At 38.3% G+C, this 16924-nt stretch overlaps 2 protein-coding genes and 1 long non-coding RNA gene across 3 annotated transcripts; 1 reads left to right on the top strand and 2 right to left on the bottom strand.

Annotated features, from left to right (window-relative positions):
- Positions 1-514: 514 nt before the first annotated feature.
- On the bottom strand, positions 515-1593 carry LOC133741307 (mediator of RNA polymerase II transcription subunit 11-like). The gene is made up of 3 exons (XM_062169241.1): positions 1433-1593; positions 1233-1349; positions 515-1026 (listed from the first exon to the last, which is right to left on the bottom strand). Exons 1-3 carry the CDS (start codon positions 1484-1486, stop codon positions 850-852), a joined length of 348 nt encoding a protein of 115 aa, XP_062025225.1. The 5' UTR covers positions 1487-1593; the 3' UTR covers positions 515-849.
- Positions 1594-2324: 731 nt separating this feature from the next.
- LOC133741306 (MLP-like protein 43) lies at positions 2325-7113 on the bottom strand. The gene is made up of 3 exons (XM_062169240.1): positions 6896-7113; positions 3937-3950; positions 2325-2786 (listed from the first exon to the last, which is right to left on the bottom strand). Exons 1-3 carry the CDS (start codon positions 7086-7088, stop codon positions 2526-2528), a joined length of 468 nt encoding a protein of 155 aa, XP_062025224.1. The 5' UTR covers positions 7089-7113; the 3' UTR covers positions 2325-2525.
- Positions 7114-13365: 6252 nt separating this feature from the next.
- LOC133740929 (uncharacterized) lies at positions 13366-15871 on the top strand. Its single transcript, XR_009861523.1, has 3 exons — positions 13366-13959; positions 14635-14710; positions 15643-15871. It is a non-coding gene; the product is annotated as an uncharacterized LOC133740929 (long non-coding RNA).
- The last annotated feature ends 1053 nt before the right edge of the window (positions 15872-16924 follow it).

Here is a 16924-nt window from a genome sequence, read left to right as displayed (position 1 = left end):
ACAATTGAAGCTTCTAAGAGTGACTGCTACCATGGTAGCAAATACTTGATATTTCGTCTTTTGATCCATTACTACTATAGAAAGAGAATCAATGGAACTTAATCACATGTACCACCATGGTTGTACAATATTTTTAGTTGGTGATTATAGTCTGTAAAAGTAAAACATAAGACTACAAGCAGGCTGGTGCAAAGATTCAGCATAAACTAATCGCCCAGCGAGAGGATACAGAAGTGAGATAACATGTAGTTTTAAAACATAGGCACCTAACAATCCTACAGTGAGAGGATACAGCTTGTAAGGTTAGTTCAAAAGACTACTTCCTGCAACAATAACATGTCCTACTCTAAGCTTCGTTTATGGTATTGTTCATATAACTTGGCTACTGAATGCCTCCAAGTTATATGAAACAGCAAAAGATTCACCTGGATGCCTCCAAGTAAAGTGGTTTGCTTGCCAATTACTAATGGTTCTCAAATAGTAAGAAATGATGACAGAACAAAAACAAGCCGACTGGTGAGAAAACCTTTTACTCGTAGGAATCATAACATCATTACAGGAGGGAAGAAAGAAAAAAGGAAAAAATTACAACCAATTCATAACTCCTACCCAATTATGATGACTACAGAAAGTCGTACACTATGACTATCAGGTATCAACCTACTCGGCCTCAATCTCACAAACATCAGACTAAGATAATTAAATCCAACAAGCTATCTCAGACTAAGCTAATCAAGTATGTCTACTGGTAACAGCAATACCAGATAATCTTAATTTCTTATCAATCCTTTGTGAGGAGAAACCTGACAGTCGGAACTCTCACCATCTTACATTGTCTGCCACGCATCTTCAAACCGCAGTATGATAATCATCGATTGTTTCCTTCATTCCATCCAACTGTGACATGACATATTCCAGTTTCTTGCAACAGATCTCGTTAGCTATTCTCGAACTGTAATCACACTTCTCAAATGGACGGTAATCACACGCACTTTTGATTTCATCCCGCAATGCCACTTGAATATCCTGATTCACAAATTAAACAAATATTCCTAAATCCTCATCCCCAATTTTCAAAACAATAACCCAAAACCCTAGTGCTAAATTTTCCTTTTTTTGATAACATAAACATTACAAAACCCAAGTTTGCAACTTTCTCACAATTCAATTCTTGGGTTCCACTCAAATTCCATAATTACTTTAATTTCAGATGCAGTGTATGGAAGAGGTACCTTGATCAATTGCATGAACTCGCGAACATGGTTGTTGATGGCCTCCCTTCTGGGACCAGTAGGGTTTGCAAGCTCGTCCATAACACTTCCGGCCAGCTCCAAAACCTTCACGATTCTCTGTCAAAATTAAGCAGAAGTTCAGAATCCCAGTCAGTCTCTGCCCCAAAAAAAGAAAGCAATCTAATTTCAGTAAAGCTTACCTTCTCCACATTTTGAAGCCTCTGCAACGACGTGTTCTGGGTCTGAGAATCCATGGCGTTTGATTGAGAAACCAGAGAAGAACTGGGATTGAAAAATAAGTGAGTACACAGAGTCGCTAAGAAGAAGAAAGAGAGAAAAGCGGGTTCGGGTCTACTGTTGGATTGGGCTAATGGGCCCGAATTGCATTAGACAGTTGAAAACTTGAAGTTGGGCCGAGTGTGAAAGAGAGTATGTAGACTGTAATAGTTACTTGTTCTGTTGGTTAGACCTTATCATTTTTTTCTTGTTACAAAAAGTTTGGAGAGAGGAAGGCTATTCTACACCTCCGCGTCAAGGCATATCTACAACCCCAATCCTAAATAACTAACGTGGGACACATATCTGTCACCACAGCCTCTAGGTATGAATTTCCGCAGGATATTTACAGATTGTGCGACTCAACGTAGGGACTGCTGGCAATAGGGATCGGATTTGGATTGGAGTTCAACCACAAGCACACTCATACCAATTGAACCAACCCACATTGATATCTTGATCAATCATTTTTGGATCTACATTTCAAGGAGGAAAGAAATTTTTAAGTTTAGAGTTAATTGTTTACTATCCACATAGTGTTGCATAGATTATATTTGAAATTGAAAATTCATGTGCAATTAGTCATTTTTTTAGTAAAAATTCAAATCATACCACGCACAACTTTGCACTACATTTAGAATCAATAATTAATATATCAAAACAAAGGTCGATCTCATTTGTCAAAGAAGCGGTGGTGAACAGATGATTAATAACTAGCACCCTACCGGCCAGATGTCGAAGGCATCCGTCGACGGCCGGGGTGTTTGAAAACATTGTCTAGGATGATTATTAATGCAATCCAGCCTTATAAATAAGTGAACTAAAACACATTATAAAAGGGACAGAAGTTCCAATTTTCAAAACATGATATAGAGATACACAGTAGTCAGTGATCTGTGATGAGAAACAGACACAGAAGGACATGACTAGCTAGCTCCAAGTCTTAATTTTATTATGCAGCTAGTAAACTACGGCAGCACCCAGATTCCTTATTTCATTGTACATGCAAGTGTTTGCTTATGGTTGAGTACTGAGGTGAGCACCCATATCTTTGGAGAGATCAGCTACAAACTGGAGCAAGCTATGCGGGTCTGAAACTTGGTCGTGAAGCTTTTCATATTCCACAATCAGATGAACCAAGCTGTTCCGATCACCTTTCGGAGTAGCTTCGACAATGAGCCTGAAGCTCTTGTAGTGCTCCAGAAGAGGTCCATCAATGACTTTGAAGGTCACAGAATTCTTTTCGTCGTCTACGGCTTCAATCAAGTCTGTAGCCACCTATGATGCACGGAAACGCGAAAATGCCCGCGTATCCTATCCCGTATCAAAACGGGAAACGGGTACGAAACGCGTCGGAAACGCTCAGAAACGGCCGGAAACGCGTATCCTGATTTGGATACGGATTGGATACGTGCGTATCCTATTCGGATACGTGAGAATGTAAATAAATCGGATACGTGGGGTAATCCCGACTTTTTACCCCCAAAAATAGAAAAAAAAAAAAAAAAAAAAAAAAAACTAAACTCAGATCGAGAGAGAGCTTCGGCACAAATTGCAGAAGAAGCAGAGTAGCAGACAGACCCAGATCGAGAGAGAGAGAAGAAAAATCGCAGTCGGACCGACCCAGATCGCAGTCGCCGCTTCGGTTGCTGGTCTTCTTCGGTTCCTTTGATTCTCGTCTGGTCTTCTTCGCAAGTCGGACCGACCCAGATCGAGAGAGAGAGAAGACAAATCGCAGAAGAAGCAGACAGACCCTAGATGAAAGATGGATGGTTACTGTAAGTGATTTGACAGGGATTTGAAGACTTCTAGTAATTTAGAAACTGATTGAGGAAGAAAAGCTTCCCAGTTGCCCCTTTTCAGTTTAGAACACGTAGACACTAGGAAATTTTCTGTAAAAATGAATTGTTGTTTATGTGGCTATTCGTAACCATTGCTAGATGTCAGGTTGTGAAGGAATGTGTGGTTACTCTAAATTCAACTGATCTCTTCTTGCTATGTTTGAAGGCCAATTAAGGTTGACTAGTAATTCGATAACTTCTCAAAACCTGAAGCTCCTCCACTGATTTATACATGCAAACCTGAAAACAATTCACTAGCTGCTTGAATGTGCCCTCCTATCTTTTTTTTTTTTTTTTATGGAATATGCCCTATTAGGATCCTAAGAAAGTAAACAAGACAAGTAAATGGGTTTGGTGATATTTGTTATTTGTTGTTCTGTTGGGTCGGGTATGATTTGTTATTCATATTTGATATTTGATATTGTGATAATATATATATATATATATATATATATATATATATATATTTAATTGGCGTTTCCTTCACGTACCCGTTTCCTATTACATTTAAGATTTGCCGTTTCCACGTTTCCGATCGTATCGTATTCGGAAACTCGTACCCGTTTCGGTGCTTCTTAGGTAGCCACTGTAGTTTTCCCATCTGTGCAGATTAATTTCACCAAAATTAAGACCAATATTTACAGTAATCAACACAGTCCCCCTTCCAATGAGGAATTCTCTTCTTTCTTCTTTTCTAAATAAGATCATTTTATTTATCTCAACCTGCCACTGTGCTCTATCCCGTCGTTTAATTGTGTACGAGCTAGAGAGAGTCAAGATAAATTTGAAACAATCATAAAACAAAAGAAATCCCTAAACATGCGAACAAATAGATGAAAACAATATTTCTAGTATAACTTGGCATAGTAATTATAAATGACTAAATGATTTTCAATTTTTATTAACGTTCTAGTTGTTATAATTTATCATAGTAATTAGAAACTAGCCTTCCTGCACGCGCGTACGCGCGTGCGGAAGGCCGCGCTCCCGCGTGCGACTATCTTTAAAGATACAGTATGTGTTGTAAAATATCATTCCTCTATTTTCGGGAAATCACAACAGTTATAATTGTCAATGTAAGGCGGGTTATGTTGGTTTTTTAAAGACCAACCAAAAAAAAAAACATATATTCTTCTGCACCAGTGTTATTCCACACCAGAGACAGATTCTGACATCATAAATGTCACATTCACACGTGCGTAAAGACTTCTATTTTCTTCAATTTTTTTTTTTTATCATTATTACTATCATTTTTTTTCACTTCTTTGGGCATGCATCCTATTTTGAAGGTTTTATTTGTTGGCCAACTTTCTACTCGTTGCCTATATATGTTATGTTGATAACACATAAAAACTGAACGAATTAACAGATCAAACTTTGCAAGAATTAAGACTGACAAACATGATAAGCACATGAAAGTGAGGTTCATATAGAAATCATCAACAATAGAAAATATAACATAGCACATTGTCCAAAATGTGCTTATTACAATTAATTTTTATTTATTTTTCTTTGTTTTTCTGCCAGCTTTTCCTTTTCCATCTTCTTAAATCTTTCTCATCCTCAGTATAATGCCCTCTCTTCCTCCTTACATTCTATCTTGGTTTCTTCTCACACTTTCATTTGGTTCCTTTTTGTACCTTCTTCCATAATCTTCTTTCTATGATCAACTCGATCTGAAATAATCAAAAAAGAATTGAATTTTTTAACACAAATATATCAGAACTTCACCGACCTTGAGAGATATAAGTTGATCTTTGAATGGACTTGGTGAAGGCTATGTCAATCTCCAATCAAACAGTGAAAGGACTAAGCTTTTTATGCACTCTTGCAAGTTGCTAAAGAAAAGGCCGGCAGCCTGCATTTTCCCTTCATTGCAGCTTATGGCACTACTTTTTCCTTGAGCAGACATGAAAATCAAGCAATGAAGAAAGAAGAAAATAACCGTTTCTGTCAAGGAGTGTTGAGATTGAGAAAATTCTTCTTTGCTTCATTTCAACAATTAACCTATTAAAATAGAAAACTTTTTATGAACAAAAATAAGGAGTACGTAAAGATCGATTAGACTATCAGGAAGGTCAATTGATGATAAAAATAAATATCATTCTAGCCATCAACATAGACAAAATTATACTGAAAGAAAAAGAAAATCATTCAATTCATACGAAAATCCAAGAGAGATGGTACCTAGAACTTGGAATTAAAACAATTAATCAATATAGAAAAAGGTACTAATAAAAGAAGAAGGAGAGAAGTTTATCCATGCCACTCTGTTTTCTTCACTCTTCAAGTAAAGATAACTTAGTTAAACGAACCCATTAAATATAAAACACAGAACTACAAATTAATTGCATACCTGATTGGGATTGGATCCAGAACTGTAACTTCTGAATAATAAGAGAAAAAAATATATATGAAAACACAGATACAATTCAAAATGAAAATTGCATGCATACAAAACCATGAGATAAGTTCCATTTGTGGTAATTGCTGGACGCCAATTCGTTTTAGTCTTCTGTGCAAACTGTAAAATGTGTTATCTTTTGTTATTTTCCTTTTCCTTTCATTTGTCTATATACTCGATGCTTGATTGCTTGTTCATAGCTATAACCAATTGTAATTGACACCCAAAATCAACATGGAAATACAATCCAAGGAAATAAAAACAATAGAAAAACCTAAACAAATTGTCAGCATTGATGGTTTTCCACTCTGGCACTTGACGCTGCCACTAAACACGAAAACGTAGGAAAGGAGAAAAATTCTTCTACGACCCATAAAGAGAAAAAAGAAGGAAAAAAAAAAAGTGTGTTCCGAAGATAGTGCATTGTTACACATAAGAACAGTTAAAAAGAAAAAAACATACAGAGTTGGAGAAATCATACCTTAATGAAGAGAAAACAGTAGGAAAGCATAAATCAATTGGGAACGCAGGATCAAAGGAACCACTTACCTTACTTGAATGAAGATTCAAAGACCGTGTAGGGCATCTCTTGTGTTGCATAAACCAATTCCTCATAAAAATTTTGGTGTGTAGAAAAGTTTGTTAATTAGATAAATTATCAATTGTGAAGAATCAAAACTGGCAAAAACTAAACCTGTAGAACCTCATTTGATCCGGCTTTAATTTTATCGATCTTCCTGTGTTGCAGTTAAGCAAGTCTGCAATGGGAGAGATTAAAAAGAACAAAGGAAGAACGCGTTTTTGGAAAAAAGAAATTGAGTTTGAGTGGGAGTTGGTAACTCCTTTTCTTCTTCCTCAAAACGTGGTCGTGGCCGGGTTTGCCGCTAACTGTAAGTGGGCGTCGTGCATTTCTCTTTTTAACCCTTTATGTATGAAATTTCTAACAATAAGTAGTTTAATAAACGAAGGGCAATTGCTGGGATTTTAGAAAATTTAACCTTAAGGGTTGTTTGCTTAATTAATACTGATGACCAGATGATTTTGGTTCTTTATTGTTCTTGTACACATGATCGACTATGTATTTGGCCAAATTAATTGAGACTAAAATTCGTAAAGGCTTAATTAGGAACGTAAGTTCATACCATAGCAATAATTCCAGTAGATGACCGAACCCAGATCTCCCCATTGACCTTCAAGTAACTCACAGCTCTGAATTTTATCGGGACTGATATTGGAAAGATGGTGTGGCCGGCGCGTGAAGAGTTCGTGGTACTTACCAGCCGGAGCGTTGATTTCAACTTCAGTCTCCAACTTACCAAACAGCTCCGACGACATAATTGCTCCTCGTAGAAATCAAGCTTGATCAAATGTAATGTATACATATTTTCTGATTGTGTTTACAAGTCTAGATAAATTAGTACAGAATCTACAGATGCACATGATCACATGACGGATCATTGGATCCACTCTGGAGATTCTCCTCATCAATCCCTGCCAAAGATATCAAATAATAGAAAAAATCACCCAAATTTTTTATTTTCTTGGGGAGCCCTATGTTATCGTCACCTACGAAGATTTGGACCTTGCTCACCCGAAGGCAATGATAGAAGCTCAACCACCCCTGTAAAGCCCAAAAAAAGAAAACAATCTAATTTCAGTAATCCTTACCTTCTCCACATTTTGAAGCCTCTGCAACGACGTGTTCTGGGTCTGCAAATCCATGGCGTGTGATTGAGAAACCAGAGACGAACTGAGATTGAAGAATAAGTGAGCGCACAGAGTCGCTATGAGCATCTCCCATTTAGCCTACCAAAAATAGAATATTTCCTCTAATATGCTTTTTTGGCCTACCAGCAAAAAGCAGTGCTGCAACCGGAGGCCAAATTCCGTAAGCCAAAAATCAAATATCATCACATCCAACGGCTATGTTTTAGTATTTCACATTCTAGTACTCTTTTTCCCAACTCAGAATATATTTCCGAGTATGGTTTTGACGATGCTATCAATAAAACTAGTCGTTTTAGTTAAATGAAAATAAGTATATCATAAAAATTAATGATTACACATTTATTTTAAAAATTCTAAACATATCAAATATTAGACTCATATTGAAGATCTCAACAAGATATTTACAATGATGTAATTTTAATATTTAGTCACATTATAAATAACCCATGTATATAGGAAAAATGATTTTTCTTAAATGTAAAATTCATATTCTTAAATAAACAAAAACAAAAAGTCAGCAGGGCCCACCATTTGGCTTACCAAATCTGAGCCCAAATTTGGCCTAGCAAATTTGAGAAGGCCAAAATTTTTCTTGGTCCATAGGAAATAGCTTACGGTGGGAGCATGCTATAAATGAGATTATAGCCTATGGTGGGAGATGGCCTAAGAAGAAGAAAGAAAGAAAAGCGGGTTCGGGTCAACTGTTGGGTTGGGCTAATGGGTTGCAGAGTTGGAATTGCATTAGACAGTTGACAACTTGAAGTTGGGCCGAGTGTGAAAGAGAGCCTACAAGAATAGTGTAGACTGCAAGGGCTTCGAAGTATGGATTTCCGCAGGAGATTTACATATTGTGCTACCCAACGTAGGACTGCTGGTAGTAGGAATCGCGTTTGGATTGGAGTTCAACCACAAGCACACTCATACCCAATGTTTTAAATATCGGTATCTTCATATGTATCGGTACTAAGGTTTTAAATATCTGCGATATTTCCGATATCTCCTTTTTTCGACGGACCGATATATCTAGGATGATAAATATCTTATCTTTTACCGTTTCTGCGAAATTTCTCCGACATCGTCAAATATCCCCGATATATTAGATATTTGCGATATATCCCCGATAAATTGAAGAAATATCTGTAAAATTTGAGGTAAAAATAAATAATAATAAAAACTCAGTAATTCTCTAAATGAAAATCTGTGTGAAGAGAGATCTCCTAAAAGCAAATCTGAGTGAGGAGAAATCCCCTCAAGGTGAATCTAGGTGAGTAGAAAATCCCCTCAAGACAAATCTAGGTGAGGAAAAAAATCCCCTCAAGGCGAATCTAGGTGAGGAGAAATACCCTCAAGGCAATTTTGGGTGAGAAGTTATTCTCTAAAAGTCTAAATGCAAATCTGTGTGAGGAGAGATTTGGTACTGTGTAGTCTGTGACTATGTCTGTAACTCTGTATGTAGTTTGTAACTCTGTAGTTGAATAATAGAAAGAAGATAAAGCCATAAAGGTTCAATTATGAGTACGGAGTATTAAATTTTGGCTATGCATCTTGAAAAAGTGAAGAATAACGAAGCTACTGTGTAGTCTGTGAGTGTATAGTCTGTAGTTGAATAGTATAAAGAAGCTAAAAGTTCAAATGCTAAAGTAACTATCAAATGGAATAGGTGAATAACATGCATAAAGAGACTCAGAGCAAGCCGCTCAATTATTCAAAAGTGGCCAAGTTCAATTATTTGAAAAGAGACCAAGTTCAATTATTTTCAAAAGAGGCTGACTGGCTGAGTGAGTTTGCAGAAGAAACAATATATTAATGAAAAACAGAGTGACTATGCATCTTGAAGAAATGAGGAATCTATATAAGAGTTTATCATATACTTCAATTTACACATCGAAGTAGTCTTGCAGTCGTTTTAAAGAAAAGAAGTTCTACATTTCTGGTATAAATAGTTCTTCTTAATATTACACGTTATGTTTTAGATCTAATCTGCAAGTTACAATAAATATTTACTTGTTTTAGTACATTTTTATATGCTAGATTAAAAATGGCAAGCAGCGGTGGAGGTGGAAATGATCCAGCATGGAAGTACGCAACTCCCGTCGAAGGAAATCAATATGGTACAACATGTATATTTTGTTTTGCCACTTTTAAAAGTGGAGGAATTACAAGATTGAAGAGTCATTTATCGGGTTATGATCCTCACAAGAGTGTAAAGAAATGTGATAAGGTGCCACCGGAGATCAAAACAGAGGTGATAGCATGGATAAAGAGAAAAGAATCTATTGAGCAAGAAAAAGCAGTAGTTTAAGATGATATTAGAGAAGAACTCCGCAATGATTATCTTGGCAATCAAACAAGTTTGTACAATGACGATGACAACAATGATGATGATGATGGATTTCAGTATCCACCAGACATGCACCTTGCAGAACGACAAGATTATCGTGCTGCAATAAGACGATCAACCGTAGATCGTGATAAGAACTCTCAGTTTAGTAGAAGTGCAAGATTTCAATTTCAAAAACAATTGAGAGGCGATAGTAGCAGTCAACAACCGCAACAAGTTGATCGATCAAAAACCTATCGGTACTCATTTCCTGAGCCTCCAGTAGCAATGCCATCAAAAGATAGTCGATCAAAACAAAGCACAATTAAATCATTACTAAAAGGTGGTAGAGAACTATTGGCAACAATCTGGACTCAGAGGATGTGTTTGGTACTCATTTCCTGCTAAAGCTGTGTTTGGTTTGACTCAGAGGATGCTAGCTAGACCTCTGTGCAACTTAATTGATTGTTTGTGATAAATCATTTTGAAAGATGTGTGCAGCAGAGTCTCGATGGTTTTGAAAAGAGTATTAAGTGACCAAGGTTCGATCCTTGGTGTTGTTGTGGTTAAACAAAAAGAAAAAGAAAACATGCACACAATCTTATTGATTTTATATTACAAAAAGGGAAACGAGGACTATGCTATACTAAGCCTAGTCAGCAGCTCCGGATGGGTTGAGGCTGAGCTCAAGAGAAACGTTTGAGCCACTGTGGTAACCGCCTGAGCCACCAGAATAGTAACCAAAAGCGCTACCTTCCTCGGAAGTAGCCTTCAGGTTACCAAAGACGTCCTCGCCATGCACGGGGAACAGAGGAAGAGTTTGAACCTCCTGGTGATCTCCTCCTCGTTGTTGCAGGGATGTTTGTCCTCCTGTTGTGCCAAAAGAGATGTACTGGTATTAGTGTTGAAGTGTGAGGAAGAATATGAAACAAAATTTAAATCAAGAAATCCTTCATTACCAGTAGAATAGGTGGAACCAAAGTTGAGATCAATGGATCTACCATCATCAGTAGAACTAGTGGACCCAAAATTGATGTCAATGGATCCACCAGCTGGCCCAAAATTGATGTCGATGGATCCACCAGCACCAGTGGACCCAAAATTGAGATCAATGGATCTACCAGTACCAAGAGAACTAGTTCCCATGGGCACTGGAGCAGCCTGATTACACCTATTCATCTGCTTCTCTCGAGCCCTGACGTTCTGGAACCAAAAGTAAATGTTCTTACCCTCAACATGTCCATACTGGTTCAGCTGGAGGCAGATCTCGTGAATGTGCTCTGAAGTTGGGCACTTAAATCCCTTGACGTAGTAAAGATCCTTGAGGATTCTTATTTGTTCTGGAGTAGGAATCCACCTGGTACGGCTTCGCCAGAAATCCATGTTGGCACTACTTCCAGCTGCTTGGGTGTTTCCTCCCTCCTCTGTTGGTTGCTGTTGTTGTGGTTCCATTTGTTGCGGGGTTTGGAGCTCCATTAGTTGCAGAGTTCGTGGCTCTTGGGTCATGGAGTGAGAGGATGTGAAAATCGAGGAATACATGGTTTAGTGTTTGAGGGAGATTTTGCTAGAAGGATTGGAGTTGTTGAACTGGTGATTGAAGATCTGAGAGTGAAAAACTGGGGATTTGAGAAGAGAAAGGCTGAAGAGTTGAGAGAGAAAGGCTTGAGCTCGGAAGAAAATTTCTTTTCCTTTGGAGTGAACAGTCGCGTCTCCAGAATGCACCTATTTATAGAACAAGGTGAGCAGATCTCCACCGTTGGATGAACGATCTCAGAATTTGAATCCACGCGTTGGATTAAAGTCGCCCCGAAACCCGGAAAAGCTGTTGGCGCGTGTTGAGCGTGTAAGGGGACAGGCCGAACCTCGAGACGCTGTGGCAGACAGCTTTAGCAGAAAGTGATTTGCTTTCCGTAAATCACGGAAGAGACGTGTCGTGGCACGTGGAGTGTACCGACAGTTTGTTGTTATTCTATCGCTTATGATAGAATAAATGAAAGAAGTTGCATGGATAGTAACGAGAGCAGCTGGTGCTCTAGTGGTTGAAGAGCAAGGCTCTTGTACAAGAGGTCAGAGGTTCGAACCTTGCCTCTCGTTTATTTTTATTATGTTCGCTTATGACATAATAAATATAACACGTGAGCATATATTAATGAAGGCAGCTCTTGCTTCAGTGGTTGGGAGCAAAACCTTCGTGTTCGAGGTCGGGAGTTCGAACCTTACCTCTTACAAATATTTTTGGATCTCGTATATGCTTGATATACGGACGTATATACGGTATGTACGGTATACATACGTATATACGGTCTGTACGGTATGCAAAAGTATATACAGTTGTATGGTATGCATACGTATATACGGTCTGTACGGTATGTATACGTATATACGGTATGTACAATTTCATACCGTAGCCGAGCTAAAAAGTTGTGGGCCGAATAGTAGGCCCGAATAGTAAGCCCAAATTTGGTTGGGCCTATTCAAAATGCGTTTGGTTCGGCCGATTGGTAGGCCCAAATAGTAAGCCCAATTGTTCGGCCGATTTGTAGGCCCAAATAGTAAGCCCAATTGTTCGGCCGATTGGTAGGCACAAATAGTAAGCCCAATTGTTCGGCCCGAATGGTAGGCCCAAATGTTAAGCCCAATTGTTCGGCCCAAATGGTAGGCCCAAATGTTAAACCCAAATTGGTTCGGGCCGGTTCGAAATGTGGATGGTTCGGTTTCTTCGGCCCAATTGGCCAGCCCTAATGCTTAGCCCAAGGATTGAGCAAGCCCAAGTCATCATCACTGGGTGTCAGATTTTATTGGCATGCTTTTGGGGATGATTTGTTTTGAGTGATGCATCTCTATTGTTGTGTAGAATAGTGCATGCTTAAGTTTTACTATAGAGATTTACCGTGATGCTAATTGAGTAGCGAAACGCTTTGTGAGAATGTTTACTGTGCTTGTATGCCAGTACAGGATGATGATCTATGTGAAGATCTATGTGATGATCTATGAGATGATCTATGTGAAGATCTATGTGAGGATCCATGTGGTGATTTTGTGTGAGTTTACTTTTGTGATGAAAGAATTTGTGGCCTTAGGAATGTATTTTTATACAAAGGGCTGTGGCTTTGTAGATTACTACAGCTTTGGAAAGGATGGAGATTCGATGGTTAGGTTAACCGTAATCGAGAGCAATTAACTTGCGCTTAAATTTCGGGACGAAATTTCTTTAAGGAGGGTGGATTGTAATACCCGAAAAATTCAAGTTAATTTCCGATGACGTTTTGGAAATGATTTCGTGGTCGTGGACACGAGTACGAAGCTTAGAGGAGTGTGGAATTAGTTCGAGCGATTTTATTTTGAAAACTGAACGTTTTAGGGGGGTCAAAGGAGTTGACTTTTTATACATTGGGAAATTGGGAAAACTTCCTTCATGAAAGTTGTAGAGCGCGTCGATACGAGTTCGTGGACATATGGAACGTAATATTCGGAGTTCGTATGAATAAGTTACGAATATTTGAAAATTGGGATTTTCTATAAATATGAAAAAAAATCCGAATATTGCAAATGAGGACAGAATTTCTGGAACTCCAGAAATTTCTCCCCATTTCTCTCCCGAGCCCAGCCGCGACCCCCTCCCTTCGTCACCTTCGTTCTTCCTCATCCGGCCACCGATTGATGTGAAACAAAGTGGGTTTTTCTGGTCTCGACCCCCTTTACGAGTTTGTAGAAGAAATCGAAGTGAAATACGAGCTGTATGAGGCTCTACAAGGTCGAGAAGAGAGCCTCGTCGGAGACGAAATCGCTCTTCCCCACTTTTTCTGGGCTCTACTTTGTCTGGCCATATCTTCCTCTACAGGCCTCCGATCGACCTGATTCCAAAAGCAATTTTTCTCACCGTGAAGTTTTCTACAACTTTCCAGAAGACATCGACTTGAGATAACCATCGTGGTGGCCGCTAGAAGACCGAGAAGCCGCACAGCCGAGCTGGAAATCGTCTTCCTTCGCCACCTTGGTTCTCCCAGCTCCGGCCACTATAGCTCGAGTTCTTTGAGGGCTTTTCTAGCCCAGAGGAAGTAGAAGCTATCCCCAAGAAGGCTTGCAGCGATTTGATCCGGGGTGATCGAATTTTGAAGATTGGGAAACTAGGGTTCTTCGGGTTTCAAAACTTGCGAGGTAAAATTCTACTTTTTGGCTTATAATCTGACTTTGGTGTAGTTATGAAAAGTGAAATTGGAGTTGAGTTGAAGGACTTTGATGTTGGGAGTTTTGTCTAATTTTGACTTCGGATGGGTGGCTGTGCCGCCACTGTGATGGTGGTTTCCGGCGACCTCCGGACACCCCAAGGACAGTTTCTGTCCATTTTTGTGTTCTACGTGTCGATACGATCGTTTGCATATATAATTCATAATTTTTGGATATCGTATGATGAAGTTATGAATTTTTAAGTTTCGATCGATTTCGATCGTTAGATTTGTGATATGTGAAGTTAGGACCGTCAGATGGACTTGTAGTTTTGATACGATGATCTTATGACTGTCCCAGTGGCTTTGTGTGGTCATGGGCGAAGATCCGACCGTTGGATCTTCGTATAAATGCAAAACGGTGATTAGGGAGGCGATTCGTGAGAATCCGTCCGTCGGATTTTTGTATAAATTTGTGAAGATGTTAGTAAGGACGATTCAGGAAGATCTGACCGTTGGATCTTCGTGATGATTTTTGGGGGGTGATCCTAAAGGCGATCCGTGAGGATCTGACCGTTGGATCATCATTTAATTTCGATCCGACCGTTGGATTGTCGTTTGAGTATGTTTTTGAGCTATTGGCTAAGTTAAGGTCATGTGTGATTAGGTGATTGACGGTCTCCCTTGGGTGAACGATTTCGGTGTGTATTGTGTTGAATTGAAGACGCAGCGGGAATATCGAGGTGAGTAAATCGCACATGGTTCATTCACGAACCGAAATTCGGTGATTTTATTTAATTGAGAAATTGTGGAAATTGTTTTACGAAAATAAATATTTGTTTTAAATTATATGGACTTGATCGACTACGGTCCATAGGTAAGTAAAATGTATTTAAACTATAAAAATGAATTTCTAGATTTTATTGCATGTGAACTATAGTTGGTATTAGTGGTCACTCTTGTGTGGGTGACTACGTATATATATATTTACGTGGAATATATATTGGATGGTGTGATTTACTGAGTTATATTTTGAGCATTACCCTTGGAATATGTGATTTATCTTAGATGTTGTGTTGTCTATGATAATGGGTAATTGAGTAAAGTGCGATAGTTGAGTCGTTGAGATGAATTAAATGAGGAGTCGAGTGAATTGAGAAAAGCAGTCATTCGTAAGGTGAACCTTGGCCCAGGTGACACTTTACGATACAGTTAGAGCTCTAGTCTGTCTGCCATCATACTGCTTGGGGGATAAACGAGTTATCATATGCCCTTGGGTATGACATGACATACTGAATGGGGTGATTAATATAATTAATCATAAGCCTGTAAGTATGATATATGAATGGGGTGATTAATCTAATTAATCATAAGCCTGTAAGTATAATATACTGCATGGGATGATTTATATAAATAAATCATAAGCCTGTGAGTATATATTGAGTAAACAGTTGTTTGTTTTTGAGTAGTCATGTTGAGATGTGAGTTGATTGATGCTTGAAGTGACATTGTACACTTCAATTATTATGCAAAGAAAATACTTGAGTTAAATTTATGCATGAGTTGATTTGGTTACTTTAAATCGTGCAATCCTTTCATTTACTCATACGAGCTTTGCAAAAAGCTTACCGGGTTTGTATTGTTGCAATCCCGGTACACTATTCAAACGGTGTAGCGGGTAATCCTGCAGGTCAGGAGAATCAGGGCGGTGATCGAGCGGGTTAGAGTATTTGTTATAGTTTTACAGCATTTGTAATAGTGAGGTGAGTTAAGCTCATTGAGCCTTACAATTTGATTTGGTGAGAGTGTGTTGTAATAATTAACTTGAGGATTTGATTTATTGTAATATTGAGAGGTGTGAAGTGTGGTTGTTTGTGAGAAAAAAATTCAGGACGTTTATTCTATTAAGTTGTATAATTCATGTTTCGGATTTTAATTGTATTTAAAATTCGGGGCGTGACAGTTCTGGATCCCGTGTGCTGCCCATTGCATTGATTTGATATTTGAAGATATCGGGAAGCAAGAGACTGTTTCCACTGTCGTCATATGGGCTCAAAGTGTAACTAACTACATCTACAATCATGGTTGGGTACTGGCTGAAATGAGGAGCATCACGAAGGGAGATTTGATTCGACCGGGTAAAACTCGATTTGCGACAAATCACATTGCCATTGACAGTATCTTGAAGAAGAAATCTGATTTGAGAAAATTGTTTACAAGTAGCGCATGGAATGAGAATGCAGCGAGTAGGACCAGAGATGACAAAATGATAGAAAAAGAATCCTCGATGGGACATTTTGGGACGGCATGGAAGCAGTCCATAAAATTTATAAGCCATTGTATGAGATTCTTCGAATTGTTGACACAGAAATTCAGCCAACCATGCCCATATTATATGATATGTTTGAAAGAGTGAAACAACAAATATCACAGATGAGAGGAAAGAAATGGGTGCTTAAAATCATCAATAATCGATGGGATAACACATTAAGTCAACCATTGCATGCAGCAGATATTATTTCTCTATCTCGAAATACTTTTGTATCTTGATAATTACTTAGTTAGATGAAGATCTATACTATATAACTTTTTGGTTTCTTGTTTGTAGCACATTTCTTAAACCCAAATTTTCATTATCGACCTGATGTTGGTTATAGCACACGTTTCACAAACTCTCTGGCAACAGTTGTCGAACAATTTAACATAAATGGAGAAATTGCAAATACGTTTGTGGATGAGGTAACTTCTTATTGATGACAACCTTAAAAAAGTTTGGGATTATAAATGACCAATTTTCAAATGGTTAATGCAGATTGTATGCTTTAGAGATGTAAAGGAATCATTTGGGTCAACCATAGCAAGAAAAACAAGAGAAACCAGAAAAACAGGTTTGTGGTATATGTATACATTAAAACACACACACACACACACACATATAATTTCTTTAATACAAAATG

The sequence above is a fragment of the Rosa rugosa genome, chromosome 3, assembly GCF_958449725.1.
Source record: "Rosa rugosa chromosome 3, drRosRugo1.1, whole genome shotgun sequence".
NCBI classification, from domain to species: Eukaryota; Viridiplantae; Streptophyta; class Magnoliopsida; order Rosales; family Rosaceae; genus Rosa; species Rosa rugosa.
This window is presented reverse-complemented; position numbering and strand designations above follow the sequence as displayed.